General features: G+C 42.5%; 1 protein-coding gene across 1 annotated transcript in view; it reads right to left on the bottom strand.

The window, feature by feature from the left end:
• The window catches only part of DPYS (dihydropyrimidinase), a 29,898-nt gene extending 17,488 nt beyond the window's left edge, over nt 1-12,410 (bottom strand). The window contains exons 1-5 of the mRNA XM_062568263.1: nt 12,342-12,410; nt 11,514-11,786; nt 6,975-7,133; nt 4,551-4,730; nt 2,569-2,758 (exon numbers count right to left, since the gene is read on the bottom strand). Of these exons, the coding sequence (XP_062424247.1) occupies nt 2,569-2,758; nt 4,551-4,730; nt 6,975-7,133; nt 11,514-11,786; nt 12,342-12,410 (871 nt within the window). The remainder of the gene's footprint in view (nt 1-2,568; nt 2,759-4,550; nt 4,731-6,974; nt 7,134-11,513; nt 11,787-12,341) is intronic.
• Nucleotides 12,411-15,542: the final 3,132 nt, after the last annotated feature.

Genomic DNA, 15,542 nt, shown 5'->3' with positions numbered 1-15,542 from the left:
TTCTGTTGCCTGAAACAGCCAACTGAGATGATGGTTGGTATTGCTGGAGATCACAGAAGACATAGATAGCTGATTTTGGCATGAAGGTAAGGGGAAGGAAAGAAGGTCACCTGCATTTCCCCTGAAATTTTCTTATTCTAGTATAAGAATTAGTATCTGTTTATTGTCCATACATCTGTGCTTTAGCCTTTAAGGTCTGAGGCAAAGTTCACTGCAGCCAAAAAAAAATGTGCTTACTGACTTCAGCAAACTCTGGATCAGGCCTTCAGTCTCTAGCTATACTATGATTGTTTATCTTCTACAGCTAAATGAGGGATGAAGCAGCACTGGGCTCTGACTTAAATTTTTGACAAGAAAAATCACCATCTCACACAATTCTAGGAGCAGTGCTTCAACTCTGATGGCATACTATGACCCAGAAAATAGAGACTTTTGCTCTCAGTGATAGAATGCAAATGGAGATCAATTTTCTTCTGACACAGGCAGGCAGGAAGAGGCATCCACACACTGTGGACGCACCCACACATTCCATGCTAAGTGCTTGGGAAGGAACATGGAAATTCAGAATTGCAAATACCAACAAAGGAGCATCAAAAGACAGAAAAATAATCTTGAATAAAGATGAATAAATTATATTAGAGTGAATACTGAAAAAACTTGAGAGTCTTACTGTAATTTTTTTTCTATTCTGTATTTTTAAAAAGCTTTCATATTAGAGTAGCTTTAACCTGTTTGAATGAGTATCTTTTAGTAAAATGTTTGGATTTATGTATATCATTCATGCAATACTTTGAGAATTTTTTTTTGTCTGGAAGTACTTGTTTTGTATGCCTACTTTTAAGTGAAGAATGGAAAACAATTTTTACAGAAACTAAACACAGTAAATTTTAATTGCTAGAATTTATGCAGTCTCATTAAAAATTAATACGATCAATCTCATTAAAAATCATAACTGTTGTACCTATCTTTGCAGTATATTAGCTATTGTTGGAAATTCCTTAATCAGACTTTGATTTTTGTTTCCTGAAAAGTATACAAATGGCAACTGAGATATTATATTTTCTAGTATGTAAAGTCAAGAATTGATTATTCTGATTGCATGAGTCTTGGAGGCTATAAAATTCAATTTGAATCACAGTAAGAGTAAGATGTGCCAAATTTTTTCTTTATATACATTGAAGAAGCACACTTTTATCAAGTTATTTATCATATTGGCACAGCATACTATTCATATAACATATGCCTAACAATATTTTACAGTATTTACTATCAGCATAGATTTTTGTACTAGTATAGTGCATTGCAAAATATACTCTGCTATCTTAGACCTTTTATATTCACAGTCAGTGTTTCACCTTCAGTCTGTTATTATAGCTTCTCATAGCTGATGCTGACACTTCACCCCTGAATGTAAAAGTGTACCATGATGGATATAATCCACATTACCAGCAGCAGTGTCATCTAGTGGAGAAAACTAAAACAGCACAGTACCAAAAAATCTGCTACTAAACAGCGAAAGATTCCTCTACAAACTTGAATCAAGAAAGAGTCATATTAGAAATCAAAGCCAATACATTTTTCCAGGTAAAATCCATCTAAATTAGTACAATGATATCATGCTGGTTTTGACAGCACTTTAATGCAAGCTCTCAAATTCTGCATTGATACCAGTAATCAAGGCTCTCAGTGTAAACATTATCTAAATTTGAGAGATGAAGAAATTGATATCCCTGTGATAGTCATGCCGGATCAGATAAATGCAAGCTGAGATGAGAAAAGATAACAAGGACAAATAATTCATTAAGAATCAGGAACCAGATCATAGGCCCTGTTTCCTGTTCCTTCTACCAATAGAAGTCCTGTTTCTTCTACCCATATAATATCCACTTACAGTGCTGTTGCTCCAAGTGCAGCTCTGGGTCAATTTACAGATGAGGATGTAAATCATCCTCAATCCCTATAGTCTGCAGACTTCTTTAAATCTGGCCAGCAGATTGTCCTAGGGCTAGGCTCCCTGGGCAGGCCAGAACCACTTATGAGTCCTGCAGTGCAAAATCCTTTCCTGGAGGGAATCTGGGTTTTTGTATGCTTTCATCATCACCACGATTTGTAAGTGTGCAGTAACTAGGAGTCCTGGTCATGGTACCATGTCTGTAAAAACATGGAATGGTCGCTGTGACAACCTTTCTCATCTAAATAACTGGTAAAGGCCTACAGATGGTAATTTGAATTAGGGGAATAGCAGAGCACATGTTGTCTTGGACTAGTCACATTATTTCTAATGCAGAAATGCTATCCTGGCCATTACTCTGACCTTGGAAGTACAGTATGAAGGAGAAAAGGTTGCTCTGGGGAGAAGGGAAAGTCTCAACACCAGTTGCTGTTCTTTCACATTGTTTAGCTTCCCTCAAGCCCCCAAAACACACACATGTGCTTTAGACATCCCATTCCAAAAAATATTCTAACCCATACTGTAAGGGTTACGGCACTAGGCAGAGTAGGACACTATCTTATGTTTGTTTTTCCTTTCCTCCCATGCCAGGGCACAAGCTTGAAAGAAGTTATTACCTTCTGTTCGTGCATTAGTTATCACCCTTGCTGCAGATTTACTCATTACGTGCACTACAAAAAGGGGGCAGTTGGTAACATTCGCTATGGTGATTGCTCTCTGTGTAGCTTCGGCTTCCACTTCTTCAGGACGACACAGCTCATGCCCTTCAGGGCCAGTTATTCCCATGGCCAGCATCTTCTTTGCACCCTAGACACCACAGAAATACATGTTATAGTTGGTTAAAGTGCAGCATGGTATACAGGATGTGCAGCCAGCCAGGTGGGTCCTAAACCAGCCATTGTAGCTGTACTGAGTAAGAGCAAGTCAGATACGTTGTTTTTCTCCAGAGAATTTATTACTGTGATCTTACAATAAATCCAGGTCTCAGACTGCCTAAGTGACTTCAGAGAAGATGTTCCACTGGCTTTCAAGGATAAATTGCTGCTTTTGAAAAACCTACCTTCTCTTAATATGTACAGTTGAAAGATCTCAGTCAGTAACTGAGATGACAACATTACACTCTCCTTGGGAAGATGGAATGATCCTTACTAAGTCAAAGGCACATCCTTAGAGCCGCTGAATGAATCTCTAAGCTTTTAAGATGTGTAAGATTTTGTCCCTGCTATGTTCCAGGAACTAGCGCTCTGCTGATCTTAGATTACTGAGCAGTAAATTCACTTCTTTTCACTGTGGTAGAGTGAAAGTGTCTTGGACTCGAACAGTTGAAAAAACTCAAAGACACCAGGAATGTAGTCTGTACTCCAAGTCTCACCATATAGCACTAAGATGGCAATACTGAGGAGTAGAATGAACTGAGGCTAGACATGCATAGAGGGACCTGGAGACTTTTGCTCCTAGTCAGTGAAATTTCCTCCATGCTTCTGGCTTCACTCCTGATAGACAAGCTGATGACATTTGAAGAGACATATAGGGTTAGGCACCATATATCTGATGTGTAAGCACTTGACCAAGTCTTCCCCATTTGACCTGACCCATGGTCAATCTCTAATTGATGCTTTCTTTATCAGCAGTATAACAATATCATTTGCCTCCTGTCTATCTTGAGCTCAGGACTCCAGGTTACAATTTTCTGGCCTATCCTTTATGATCCTGGACATTTCTCCTCAGCTTCCTACAAGCAAAATGGAGGGAGAAAAAGCATTATCCTATCTTACAGTGATGGTACGGATGAAACCTCCTGAGGTTCAACAAGGGTGAGTGCAGAGTCCTGCACCTAGGGAAAAATAACCCTAGGCACCAGGAAAAGCTGGGGGCTGACCTCCTGGAGAGCAGCTCTGCAGAGAAGGACCTGGGAGTGCTGGTGGATGACAAGTTGACCATGAGCCAGCAATGTGCCCTTGTGGCCAAGAAAGCCAGTGGTCTCCTGGGGTGCATTAGGAAGAGTGTTGCCAGTAGGTCAAGGGAGGTGATCCTGCCCCTCTACTCAGCCTCAGTGAGGCCACATGTCCAGTACTGCATCCAGTTCTGGGCTCCCCTGTACTAGAGAGACTTGGAGCTGCTGGAGAGAGTCCAGCGTAGGGCTACAAAGATGATCAGAGGGCTGGAGCATGTGCCCTGTGAGGAATGGCTGCGAGAGCTGGGCCTCTTTAGCCTGGGGAAGAGAAGACTGAGACATCTTATCAATGTGTACAAGTATCTGAAGGGAGGGTGTCAAGGGGATGGCACCCATCTCTTTTCAGTTGTCCCGTGTGACAGGACAAGAGGCAATGGGCAGAAACTGAAGCACAGGAAGTTCCACCTGAATATGAGGAGGAATTTCTTTCCTGTGAGAGTGACAGAGCAATGGAACAGGTTGACCAGATTTTCAAAACCTGCCTGGATGCAACCCTGTCCAACATGCTCTAGGCGACCCTGCTTGTGCAGGGAGGTTGGACTAGATGATCTCCAGATGTCCCTTCCAACCTTACCAATTCTGTGATTCTGTGATCTATTGAAGTGTTCAGACATTACTTTGATGGAAAAAATGTCAAACGCCTACCTGTGCAATTAATTCCCCATTCTCTGCATGGACTTGGGCGATTGCTCCAAGTTCCTTACACTGGGAAAAAGCTTCATATAATTCTTCATCATTGATCATGTATAGATCTTTATAGGCCATAAACATCTTGAAGGAGTTGACACCTTTGCTTTGGACAAGACTTTTCATTTCTTCCTTCACCTGAAAGATATCCAACAATTCTCACAAAACAGTAATATTTTATTTCATTTGTTAATGATTTTGTATAAAGAAAATGTAACGGGAACCAATAAACAGCCTTTACTCACCCATCAAACACATACTCAGCCCAAACAGTCCAAGTGAAATATTTAAAGGTTGATTAATACTATATCTGTCGCATCAAATTGCTTCTCAAATTTATAAATCAGCATCACTGTAGCAAAAGTATTGGAGGCACAAGCTAACTGCAGGAACAGAACACTTTTTACAAAAGAGCTTGAAGCAGAATTTTATTCCAATGAAAACCTCTTGATGCTGAAAACATCCTGTCAAATATCACCATCAGTGCATCTAATTCATAGGATAGAGTATGGATATTTGTGCAAATTTGGTTTTCAGAATTTGATCCTAATAGGGTGCATCTTCTGGCAAATAACAGAGTGATAGAAAGGATCCTATGTTCTAGATCCTGACTCTAAATAATACTCAGTCCTTTGAAATACTTTGGCCCCAAACAAAATGCCTCTAAAATTGTATATGTGCCTCATTCCTTTCTTACATGAACTCTTTCATGGGATTCCCTGGTTCTGCAGAGTCTGAAAAGCCCAGCAAAACAAGGGCCTGTCCAAAAGGAAGAAAGATGTAGATTTTAGCCAAAGGTTTCTTGTCTCCAAATCTTTTCTCAACTTAAGATCTTCCTCATGTATATCAAATTTGTTCTGATGATCAAATGGGCTCTCACTGGTTAGACTTAACATGGTGAAATATCCTCTTGACCACTACCTAATCTTGGAGTCACATTTCTGTCTATGAAAGAGCACGAGCAATCAAGTTTTGTTTAGTTCTTGGGGAAAACTTTAAGATCTGCATTTGCTCCCTGGCTTTGAGTGGACCCATGTGAAAGCATTGCCCTAGGATGCCTTCAAGGGGAATCTACAATGGCACAGCAAGTTAATTATAACCATTTGTGGCCTAACTTTGACTTTCCTCTCTCCATAAAATGATGGTGACAGCAACTGGTTTATATCTGTGATGCTATTACAGTTACCTTGAGTTGAATTTCTTTGGAAAAGTAAATCATTATTTTTTCATTGTTTCTCTAATAGTATGACTGGATATGTCAGAAACTTGTTCAGGGAAAAACAAAACAGAGAGAAGAGGAAGAGAAGAGGAAGAGAAGAGAGAAGCAGTGTATCTTCAGTGGGAATTGTCAAACACATAAATACCTGGCACAGGACTCTGCTCTGACACAAATATGGAAGCAGAAAACTAAAATATCTTTTTTTTTCTTCATAACTACCTTGATCAAAGGAAGACATTCTAAAGAAGTCTTGTGCATGAAATATTAAAGTGCCTTCAAATACTTTATTCAGGTCTTTTACGGCTGCAAAACACAGGACTTTTCTAATTCTTTCAGTCTTGGCTATAAACTGGGTTCAGTCTATTAAGTGCTCAGCGCACAGAATAACAAAGATGGCATTTACAGAGGGAAGGCTTTGGTTTCTATATTTCAAATGTTAAAAATTGAAGAAAGTATTCATACTTCATATTTAAAAACAGACTTTACTTAATATATTTATATACTGATGCAAGTTCTCTTAGGATCCAAAGTGGTCCTTTAAAGCATAGATCAGGTTCAGATAGATGCTAAATACCCGAAAAGTTCATTTACCCAGGAGAGTTTTCATGCAATCAGTAAATATTCGTATAACCAGAATGATTCTCCATACTTCAGTCCCAAAAAGATTTTCTAGACAATCTCTCATTCAAGAAATTGCTAGCTCTAATCTTGCTTTACTTTAAAGAGATAATACTGCAGTCAGGAATAAAACTATTCCTTTGAAAATACAGTTAAGTATCACATTTTTCATTATAGTTTTATTAAAAAAATAAAATAGAATAAAACTCTGAGAATCAGCAGGAATATAAAGTGTTCAAGGAATACAAAGCATAGTTTACACAAGCACCTCTTGTCCCCTTGTCCTCCCTAGTCTTTATCACGGTGCATAGGCTTTTTCCTTTTCCCTGGCTATGACTTTGAGTTCGTGAAATAGCATCCGAGAATATGTGTTATCTATAGACTTTTTTTTAATGTACTTTTAGAAAGGTGTGGGCTATTTCAAATGTAGTATGAAAATATACTAAATGTAACTGTGCCAGCAAGCTATATTTTCCACATGAGGAAAAATTCAATGTATGCACCATATGGACTCACGAGGTCGATATAATCAGCTTTGTGCCTACCTTGTTGCTCCACCACGTAACTCCCACGTGCAGTGCATAATCACAGCAGACTTTAGGGTCTGCCCAGCTCTTCCAAGTATCAAAGGCTTCAATAAGAGAGCAGCCTTTCTGAGGGATGGCAAAGTCGATGATCATAGTTGTGCCTCCTGCTATAGCAGCCTGAAAGCAAGAAAGTTATTTTTTAGCAAATTAGTGAGAAAAATATTGCATATTTTCTCTCAACCTCTCCAATCCCCTATGCTGCCATTAATCCTGATACACCGAAAAGCCAAAAGCCACTGAAAAGTTTCCTTAAGTGAATCCTGAACTTGCAAAATGATTGTAGAAATTTATTTGGGTTCCTTTGAGAAGAATGTTGGCACCTGACATCTCAAGAAAGTACTCAGGACGATCATGGAGAAAAGAAGTTTTTGTACACTTCCAAAATCTTATCAAAGATTTGGAGAGAAGTCTGCAGCATTCACACATCAGTTTCCTTAAGCAGATGGGAAAACAGAGGGAAAAAAGCACCAGAAAACCATAATCAACTTGAGAAATGTTCTATCAGTGTCGGAAGAAAGTGTTTAGGTGGGAACACAAGCTTGTGTATCAGGAAAACATTAAGGGACAGATACACAATACCTTTGAATAAGGGAGCTTAACTGAAAAAAAATCATTTGAAAGTTTGATTCAGTGTAAAAATCCCCAAAGTCTTGTCTAAAACCAAAAGGATTTTAAGTATTTTAAAAGTATTTTGTCCTTGCAGAGAATCATTTAGTACAAACTCCTCAATAACCTCCAAGCACAACAGGTTTCCAGAAAGGATGAGATATTTACATCCTCCATGTAAACATCTGCAAGTAAATAACTTAGAAAGGAAATCTCATGTATGTTTTGTTGTTCAGGCGGCATGGTGGTGGTGGCAGTGGGTGGGCTGGCAGTGCCACAGGGACCGCACGGGTGGCTGCGGAGCGCCCTGCACTTCACCACCGACTGCAGCGACTTCCACAGGAACCTGCTGATGAACCTGGGGCTCTTTGCCGCTGGCATCTGGGTGGCCCAAAACTTCACGGACATTGACCTCAAGGCGCCCCAGTCCAGCGCCTAGCGGCCATGATCCAGGAGGGAAGTGCACCCCTGAGGCAGAAGAGCTTGCCCTCCCCATAAACAATAATCTGAAGAGATGCATTTAGCTGTCAGAGTGCCAGTACCCTTGTGAGGTATCACCTGCTCGTCTGCTGTAGAGCTGCTACTCACACTTCAAAGTTGTTACTCTTGGAGCAATGACTAGGGGTGGAAAGACTTTTGAGTGTGAGGAGGAGAATTTATGTTCAATTCATCCTACGAGGTACAACAGGAAGAGTTTTCTCATGAATGTGAAGCCCTTGTGCATGGAATTTTCTGTTCTGCTATCTCACTGTTTAAGTAAACATTAAAGTGTGGGGAGTAACGAAAAAAAATCCCACCTGAATGCAACCCTGTCCACCATGCTCTAGGTGACCCTGCTGAGCAGGGAGGTTGGACTAGATGATCTTCAGAGGTCCCTTCCAACCTTACTGATTCTGTGATTCTATGATTCGGTTATGAGGTACCAAAAACCTTCCCTCTCCTTTATGGACAACTGACTACTACTTTTATTCCTTTGAAAAATCTTCAGTGGTCACTATCAGATCCAGTCCAGATCCTGCCTGATCCAATATATAGCAGTTCCTTTGCTGTAGTTTTTGGAATCTTCTAAATAAGTCACTGAAATTCTCAGACTGTATTATGCCAAAGAATATCCCTTTGCTTAACAGTTCCAACTAATTCAGATTAAAACATACGCAGTTCAAATTCATGCTACGTTACTATTCCAAATTCTAGATCAGTTTCCTCTTTTTTTTTCTCTAGAAGATGCCTGCTTAACTCTGTTCTCATTAAAGCACATAGAACTTTCTTCACAAAGTTCTAGTATTTTTTTTTTAATTAAAAAAATATTTTGCCTGCCACCATGCAGGGGACAGGTCTTTAAGTAACAGCTTGTTTGGTTTTATACATTTCGGATACCTGTCTTCAGACAGCAATTATGAGAAAAATAGCAAATACACTGCCACAGGAATGAACAAATCATTTGCAGAATTTTGGAGAGTGACATAAGCATGTATGAATCTGAATTAATTTAAATGAATTCAACAAAATAATTTTTTCAGAAAATATGCTCAAACTGTCAACATTTTTTCAGCAAAACAACCTGGCTTCTTATTTGTAAAACAGAATCTAAAATGAAAGAATATTTGTAAACTTGAAAAAAAAAAGTGACATCAGCCCCACATTTTCACTGAAAGTCTCTTTTTTTTCCCCATAACATTTGTAAATAGAGGTGCTCTGTACCTTTATTTATTCAACTGGAAAAATAAATCTTAGCTAATCATTGTAGCATATTTTGCAATTAGCTGGCACACAACTTCGGCTCTCTGATCCTCTTGCTAAAATATTTGTTAGATTATGACCTTGTGTCATAATAGCTCTGAACACTTTCCACACTTTGACCTAGGTCAAGAATGTCCACAACATCTAGCTTTTAGACATCTGATCGCTAGTATGGATCTAGATCTTCTTTTAGGCATCTAAGTGATGTCCTGCTTTGTGTACGCACTAGAGATCTTGCACCTGTCCTGTCCAGTACCTCCAAAGAATGATTCAAAAAACCAGCATGCTACCTCAAACTACCATCTTTTTTTGGGAGTTAGATATCTCACCTAATTTAAGTTTTCACGGTGTAGGCAACAACATCTGTGTTAGTCTGCAGCTTTGGTTCTCTTAAAGTCAAGGAAGGCACTTTAAGAATTAGATCCATTACACCTTCAGCAGGCATCTTAAGAGAAAGCCATAGTTTTTGCTGTTTCTTTTACACGTTTTTTTCTGTCAACCAGTATAAGCTTCAGAGTTCAAGTCATATTTATTTGATTTCTTTTGTGATCTCAAATTTCTAAATACATTGCTGATAATCAGTTTAGAAAAACAGTCTTCACAAAGAAGTAAAGGATTGTTGCAGAAAAGGACATTTCGATATTTGTGTACTGTAAATCATATAAACCTAAGTATTCCAGAAATCTAATTCTGCATTTCATTCAATGAGGATATATATTTTGTGACATTTATATACCAGCGGAACAGACACTGTGGACTTCGTTTTTTTCTATCCATTATCATAGAAAGCAGCTTGGAGATCAGAAGTGCCTTGTGGGAGCCATGTTGGTAACGAAAATATTTCTGAAAAATCTTGCCTATCTACAGATATTGGAAAAAGAAAGTTGTGAGGCTCATATAATAGTAGATTGATTGTTATTTATTCTGTCATTTCTACCATGTAGCTGTGGAAGAGTCCACATTTGAGGAAAAAAAATACCATGATCAAATTTAAAATCCTTTTCCAACTATCACTTCTGGAGATGGAAATTCAATATTGCAGTCTTCCTTTACATCTTATTTTGTCTGATTTAGACACTATATGTTTGACATAGCAACCATTTTGCTACAGTAGAAAAGATCTACTGTGACAGACGAAATAATTTTTTGCCAAAATTCAGTAGAATATTTAGTTTATTTTAATGAGTGTCGATATTCTTATTGCTCATTGAGAAGAAAAAAATCTAGTATTTAAGACTATGCAGTGTAAAATATTTCCATACATTATAGCACTAGCAGCAAATCTATCATGAGTTGGAGTAAATATTGTTATTGAAAGAAATATGCCTGTAATTTAAGGATAACATACTTAAGGATAACATTTGTAGTTCTCCCTACAATACTGATGACTTGATGAGACAAGCAGGAAATGAAATTGCCTGTTAGAGGAGGGTCAGTGTAAGCAGGACTGCAAACCTGACAGGGTCTTAATAGTTGAGCAATTACTACATTGTGCCATTTGTTAAAATGAACTGAATTTAGCTTCTTATTTCAATTATTTTACAGAGCCTCTCAGAGGATGATGACTAACACACAAGCCTATACGCTGGCAATGCCTTCAAGAGATGGCTGTGGGCAAAGGACTCCAGCCTCCACGCCAAGGCATCGAGAAAGCTGGCTTACAAACTTCAGGGAGCTCTGCATGAGTGTCTGCACTGTATGAAGATGATGCATTGCTAATACTAGCAACTGATACACTGCCAACGCTGTTGATGTAATATCAACTAAAAAGTTGAAAAAAAAGAAGAAAAACAGACTCCAAGTGCAAAACTGGGAGAAATTAGATATTTTTAGAAAGTATATTCGAACCAGACTTTTACTGAGAGAAACACTAAGGGTAAAAATGAATGACAGAGAAAAACCGTTCATCGCCCCCATGCTAACAGGAGAGAAGGATCAGATTACCACAGAGGTGCTTGCAATGCACTGAGGGGAGTTAAAATGTTGCTTTAGTTAACCTTTGCTCGGAGAAGCGCGGTGCTGGTCACTTGCTGGACTGTCAGCCACACTCGAGGTTGTGACTGCTGAGGGAAGCGGCTGTGCTAACACCTGCCACCCTCACCTAGCAAAGCCTGTGAGGGAGCCCAGATAACCTGCTGCAGGCGCACCTACCTTCGTTCCCGTGTAGAAGTCATCTTTGGACCTGCTGCCCATGAAAGGGAACTGCATGTGTGTATGCGTGTCGATGCCTCCAGGGATCACCAGCTTGTTGGTTGCGTCCACCACGAGGAGCCCCGAGGGTGGCTCGGGGTGCAGGTTGGGTCCCACGCGCTGCACCACTCCATCTTCCACGTACACGTCGGCCACCACGGAGCGGTCGTCATTGACGACTTTGCCGCCCTTGATCAAAAGCCTCTGCTGCGCCACGGTTTGGGATGGCATCGGCTCTTCTTCAGGCACCTGCGAGGTCAGCGCGAGGCCTCAGCTCCCTTCCCCAAAGGCACCGTGCTGCCCCACTTTGCCCCGTGTCGCCTGCCGCACCGGGTTACCTGCCAGTGGCCCCAGGCGTGCGCGGCGTGGCGGTGTTTATACAGCTGCCAGAGGAGCGGCCTCCACTACCTCCCGCAGCTCCGCCTACCGCCCCCGGCGAGGCCCTGGCACAGCGCACGTCCTGCCGCTGCCCCCCGATCCGCCTCAGCGAGCGCAAGCGGGACGAGGCGCTCGGGAGACGTCGGCTGCGGCCGAGCCGCATGTGGCGCCCAGACGGGTCCTGGCCGGTCGCCAGCGCTGCCCTCCGCAGCCGGGGCTTTGACGCGCCATTTTGAAAACGGGGACTGGGGAAGGGCTGGCCGAGCCGCGGCCCCTTCCTCCGCGCCCGGGCGCGGCCCCCCTCGAACTGCGCCAGCCGCCGGGAGAAACGTAACCGGGCACTTTGTCTGGAGGGACAAACGGTGTCACCTTGACTATGGACGGCTGAGGCGAAGGCTGCTTTTCAGCCACAGGAGGCTTTTCGGCGGGAGGCTTTTCGGCGGGAGTGCGGCCGCCGTCGGAAGACCACATGAAAATCATCTTGCGGTACGTCGTGCTCTGCTCCATGGCGTCTGCTTCACCTGAAGCGCGCGCTCTCCCTGCCGAAGCCTCCCGCTCTCCCTGCCGAAGGCTCCCACCGCTGTGGCCAGGGCGGCCGGGCACCTCCGTCGCCTCAGAAGGGGCCATTGTGCCCACACAGACCCGGCGCCCGCCCGCCCCCGCCATTTAGTGGTCTCCAGAGGCCCCGTCAGCCTCAGCCGCCCTGTGCTAAGTGCTGTTGCGACCGCCGCATTTACAGATCAGCCTCCCTGGGTCTTAACACCATTAAAAGTCAAGGAGACTAGTACGAACACCAAGAGTAATCAGGAAATAAATATATCTTTTATATATAAACTCAACAAGACACTTTGAGTGTCCTCTTTTTCTTTTTTCCTGATTTCAAAGGGAAACGCCTGACTCAGTCGAAGCTCTCTTGAAACTCCTATCTCGACCCTTTCAAACAGTTGCTTCCCTTTAAAATTGCACGCATGTCACATTAATAAATAAGCTGAATTGTCACACGTCGCAATGAATAGCATAACTGGAACTATACTCTGTGATACAGGATACAAGAAAAGCAATTAGATACTGGTAGGTTCTGTAGCTTTTAAGTAAACATCCACCAAAGCGCTAAATACTGGCCTAATTAGCATATAATATATGCTAATTTTACATATACATATGTAGAGAAAACATCTAAATAGAGGGTATATATGTATGATACTTGTTACTCCTTTTTTTAGCTAAGCATGTTTACTTTAATTTTTAAGCATAGATTATTACTAGTACTGTTTCCATGAATTTGGTCTCTGTAGTGCCCTGGTACTACAGTTTCCCATGAAACTGTCCTTCTTTCAGCAAGCTGTGGATATCTTCATGCAGTGTGCCCTATTTACATCTGCTAACTTTCTCTACTCTTAATTTTCAGCTTGGATCTTTGCTTTTGGATGCTTCTTGGCACGAAAGGATATGTAAGAGCATATTTTGTTGGAAAGGACTAATCACTGGGAGAGTTTCCCCTTAAAAAAAGAAAGGAGCTCATTTGTAGCATGGCTCTACCCTGTCTTTGAATGCTTTTGCTACGAAATTTTCTGCTTCTTTTCTTCAGCAACACTGGCTTTTCTTACTTGGCAATGACACTGCTCAAGTCGGTCTCTGAAATTGTTGTCCTTCATCTTCATCTCCTTGACTTCTTCCAGTTCAGCGATCATGATGTCAAGGGAAAAACCTTTGTCTCTCAGGGCTGCGAGAGTGTGCAGCTACCAAAAAGAGACTTATATAAAGATACTAAATGTAACATAACAGAAAACACCCGTTTGTTCAGAGTTCCACCTTCCTTCTTTCTCTCTGAGTGCGCAGGAGAGCAGCACCAGAAGTCTGCCTTTGTAGCTGTTGGTTCCAAAAGGTCTTGTGCCTCTCCTTTGTGCTTTGGGACAAAGCCCACTTGGCTTCATGTGACCACACGGCAACAGAAGAAAGTCAAAATTCATTTGGAAAATGCAGGGCAGAGGAGAAAAATGGAAAGCAGAACGCCACAAGGGCCAAGGGGCAGGAACAGGCAGGCAGAAAGGAGTTACCTGCATCTACCACATCATCTGGTAAAAAGTTGGTGTCAGGGAGATGTGATGAGAATTCAGGCAGGACCTCTGGATGAATAATTACAATGAGATTGATGAGCTAGGAACGTTTGTGTTTCTGCAGCTTCAGATGAAAAGTAGGGGAAAGCAAGACCTAGGAGTAAAGTCAAACTATGCTCTTCTAAGAATCACAGAATCGTAGAATCAGTAAGGTTGGAAGGGACCTCTGGAGATCATCTAGTCCAACCTCCCTGCTCAGCAGGGTCACATACAGCATGGTAGACAGGGTTGCATCCAGGCAGGCCTTGAATATCTCCAGAGAAGGAGACTCCACAGCCTCTCTGAGCAACCTGGTCCAGGGCTCCGTCACTCTCACAGGGAAGAAATTCCCCCTCACGGTCAGGCGGAACTTCCTGTGCTTCAGTTTCTGCCCATTGCCTCTTGTCCTGTCACACGGGACAACTGAAAAGAGTTTGTCCCTGTCCCCCTGACACCCTCCCTTCAGGTACTTATACATATTGATCAGATCCCCCCTCAGTCTTCTCTTCCCCAGGCTGAACAGGCCCAGCTCTCGCAGCCGTTCCTCATAGGGCAGATGCTCCAGCCCTCTGATCATCTTTGTAGCCCTACACTGGACTCCCTCCAGTAGCTCCATGTCTCTCTAGTACTGGGGAGCCCAGAGCTGGACACAGTACTCGAGATGAGGCCTCACTGAGGCTGAGTAGAAGAGCAGGATCACCTCCCTTGACCTGCTGGCAACACTCTTCCTAATGCACCCCAGGAGACCACTGGCTTTCTTGGCCACAAGGGCACATTGCTGCCTCACAGTCAACTTGTCATCCACCAGCACTCCCAGGTCCTTCTCTGCAGAGCGGCTCTCCAGCAGGTCAGCCCCCAGCTTGTCCTGGTGCCTAGGGTTATTTTTCCCTAGGTGCAGGACTCTGCACTCACCCTTGTTGAACCTCAGGAGATTCCTCTCTGCCCAGCTCTCCAGCCTGGCCAGGACTCTCTGAATGGCAGCACAGCCCTCAGGTGTGTCAGCCATTCCTCCCAGCTTGCTATCATCAGCAATCTTGCTGAGGAGGCACTCTGTCCCCTCATCCAGGTCATTGGTGAAGAAGTTGAACAGGATGGGACCCAGTACTGAGCCCTGGGGGAAACCACTAGCCACAGGCCTCCAACTAGACTCCATGCCACTGATGACGACCCTCTGAGCTCTGCCTTTCAGGCAGTTCTCAATCCACCTCACTGTCCACTCATCTAACCCACACTTCCTGAGCTGGTCTAGAAGGATGTTACGGGAGAGTGTCAAAAGCCTTGCTGAAGTCAAGGTACACAATGTCCACTGCTCTCCCCTCATCTCCCCAGCCAGTCATTCCATCATAGAAGGCCATCAGATTGGTTAAGCAGGATTTCCCCTTGGTGAATCCATGCTGGCTACTCCTGATCACCTTCTTTTCCTCCACATGCCTGGAGATGAGACAGGAGCTGTGAACATGAGAGTGAGGACAAAAAGGAGGTTCTTAGATTGGGTAACAATGGGGATACTCTTCAA

This window comes from Rhea pennata, chromosome 2 (assembly GCF_028389875.1).
Source record: "Rhea pennata isolate bPtePen1 chromosome 2, bPtePen1.pri, whole genome shotgun sequence".
Taxonomy (NCBI): Eukaryota; Metazoa; Chordata; class Aves; order Rheiformes; family Rheidae; genus Rhea; species Rhea pennata.
Note: the sequence above shows the minus strand (reverse complement) of the source record. Positions and strands in the feature narration are given on the sequence as shown.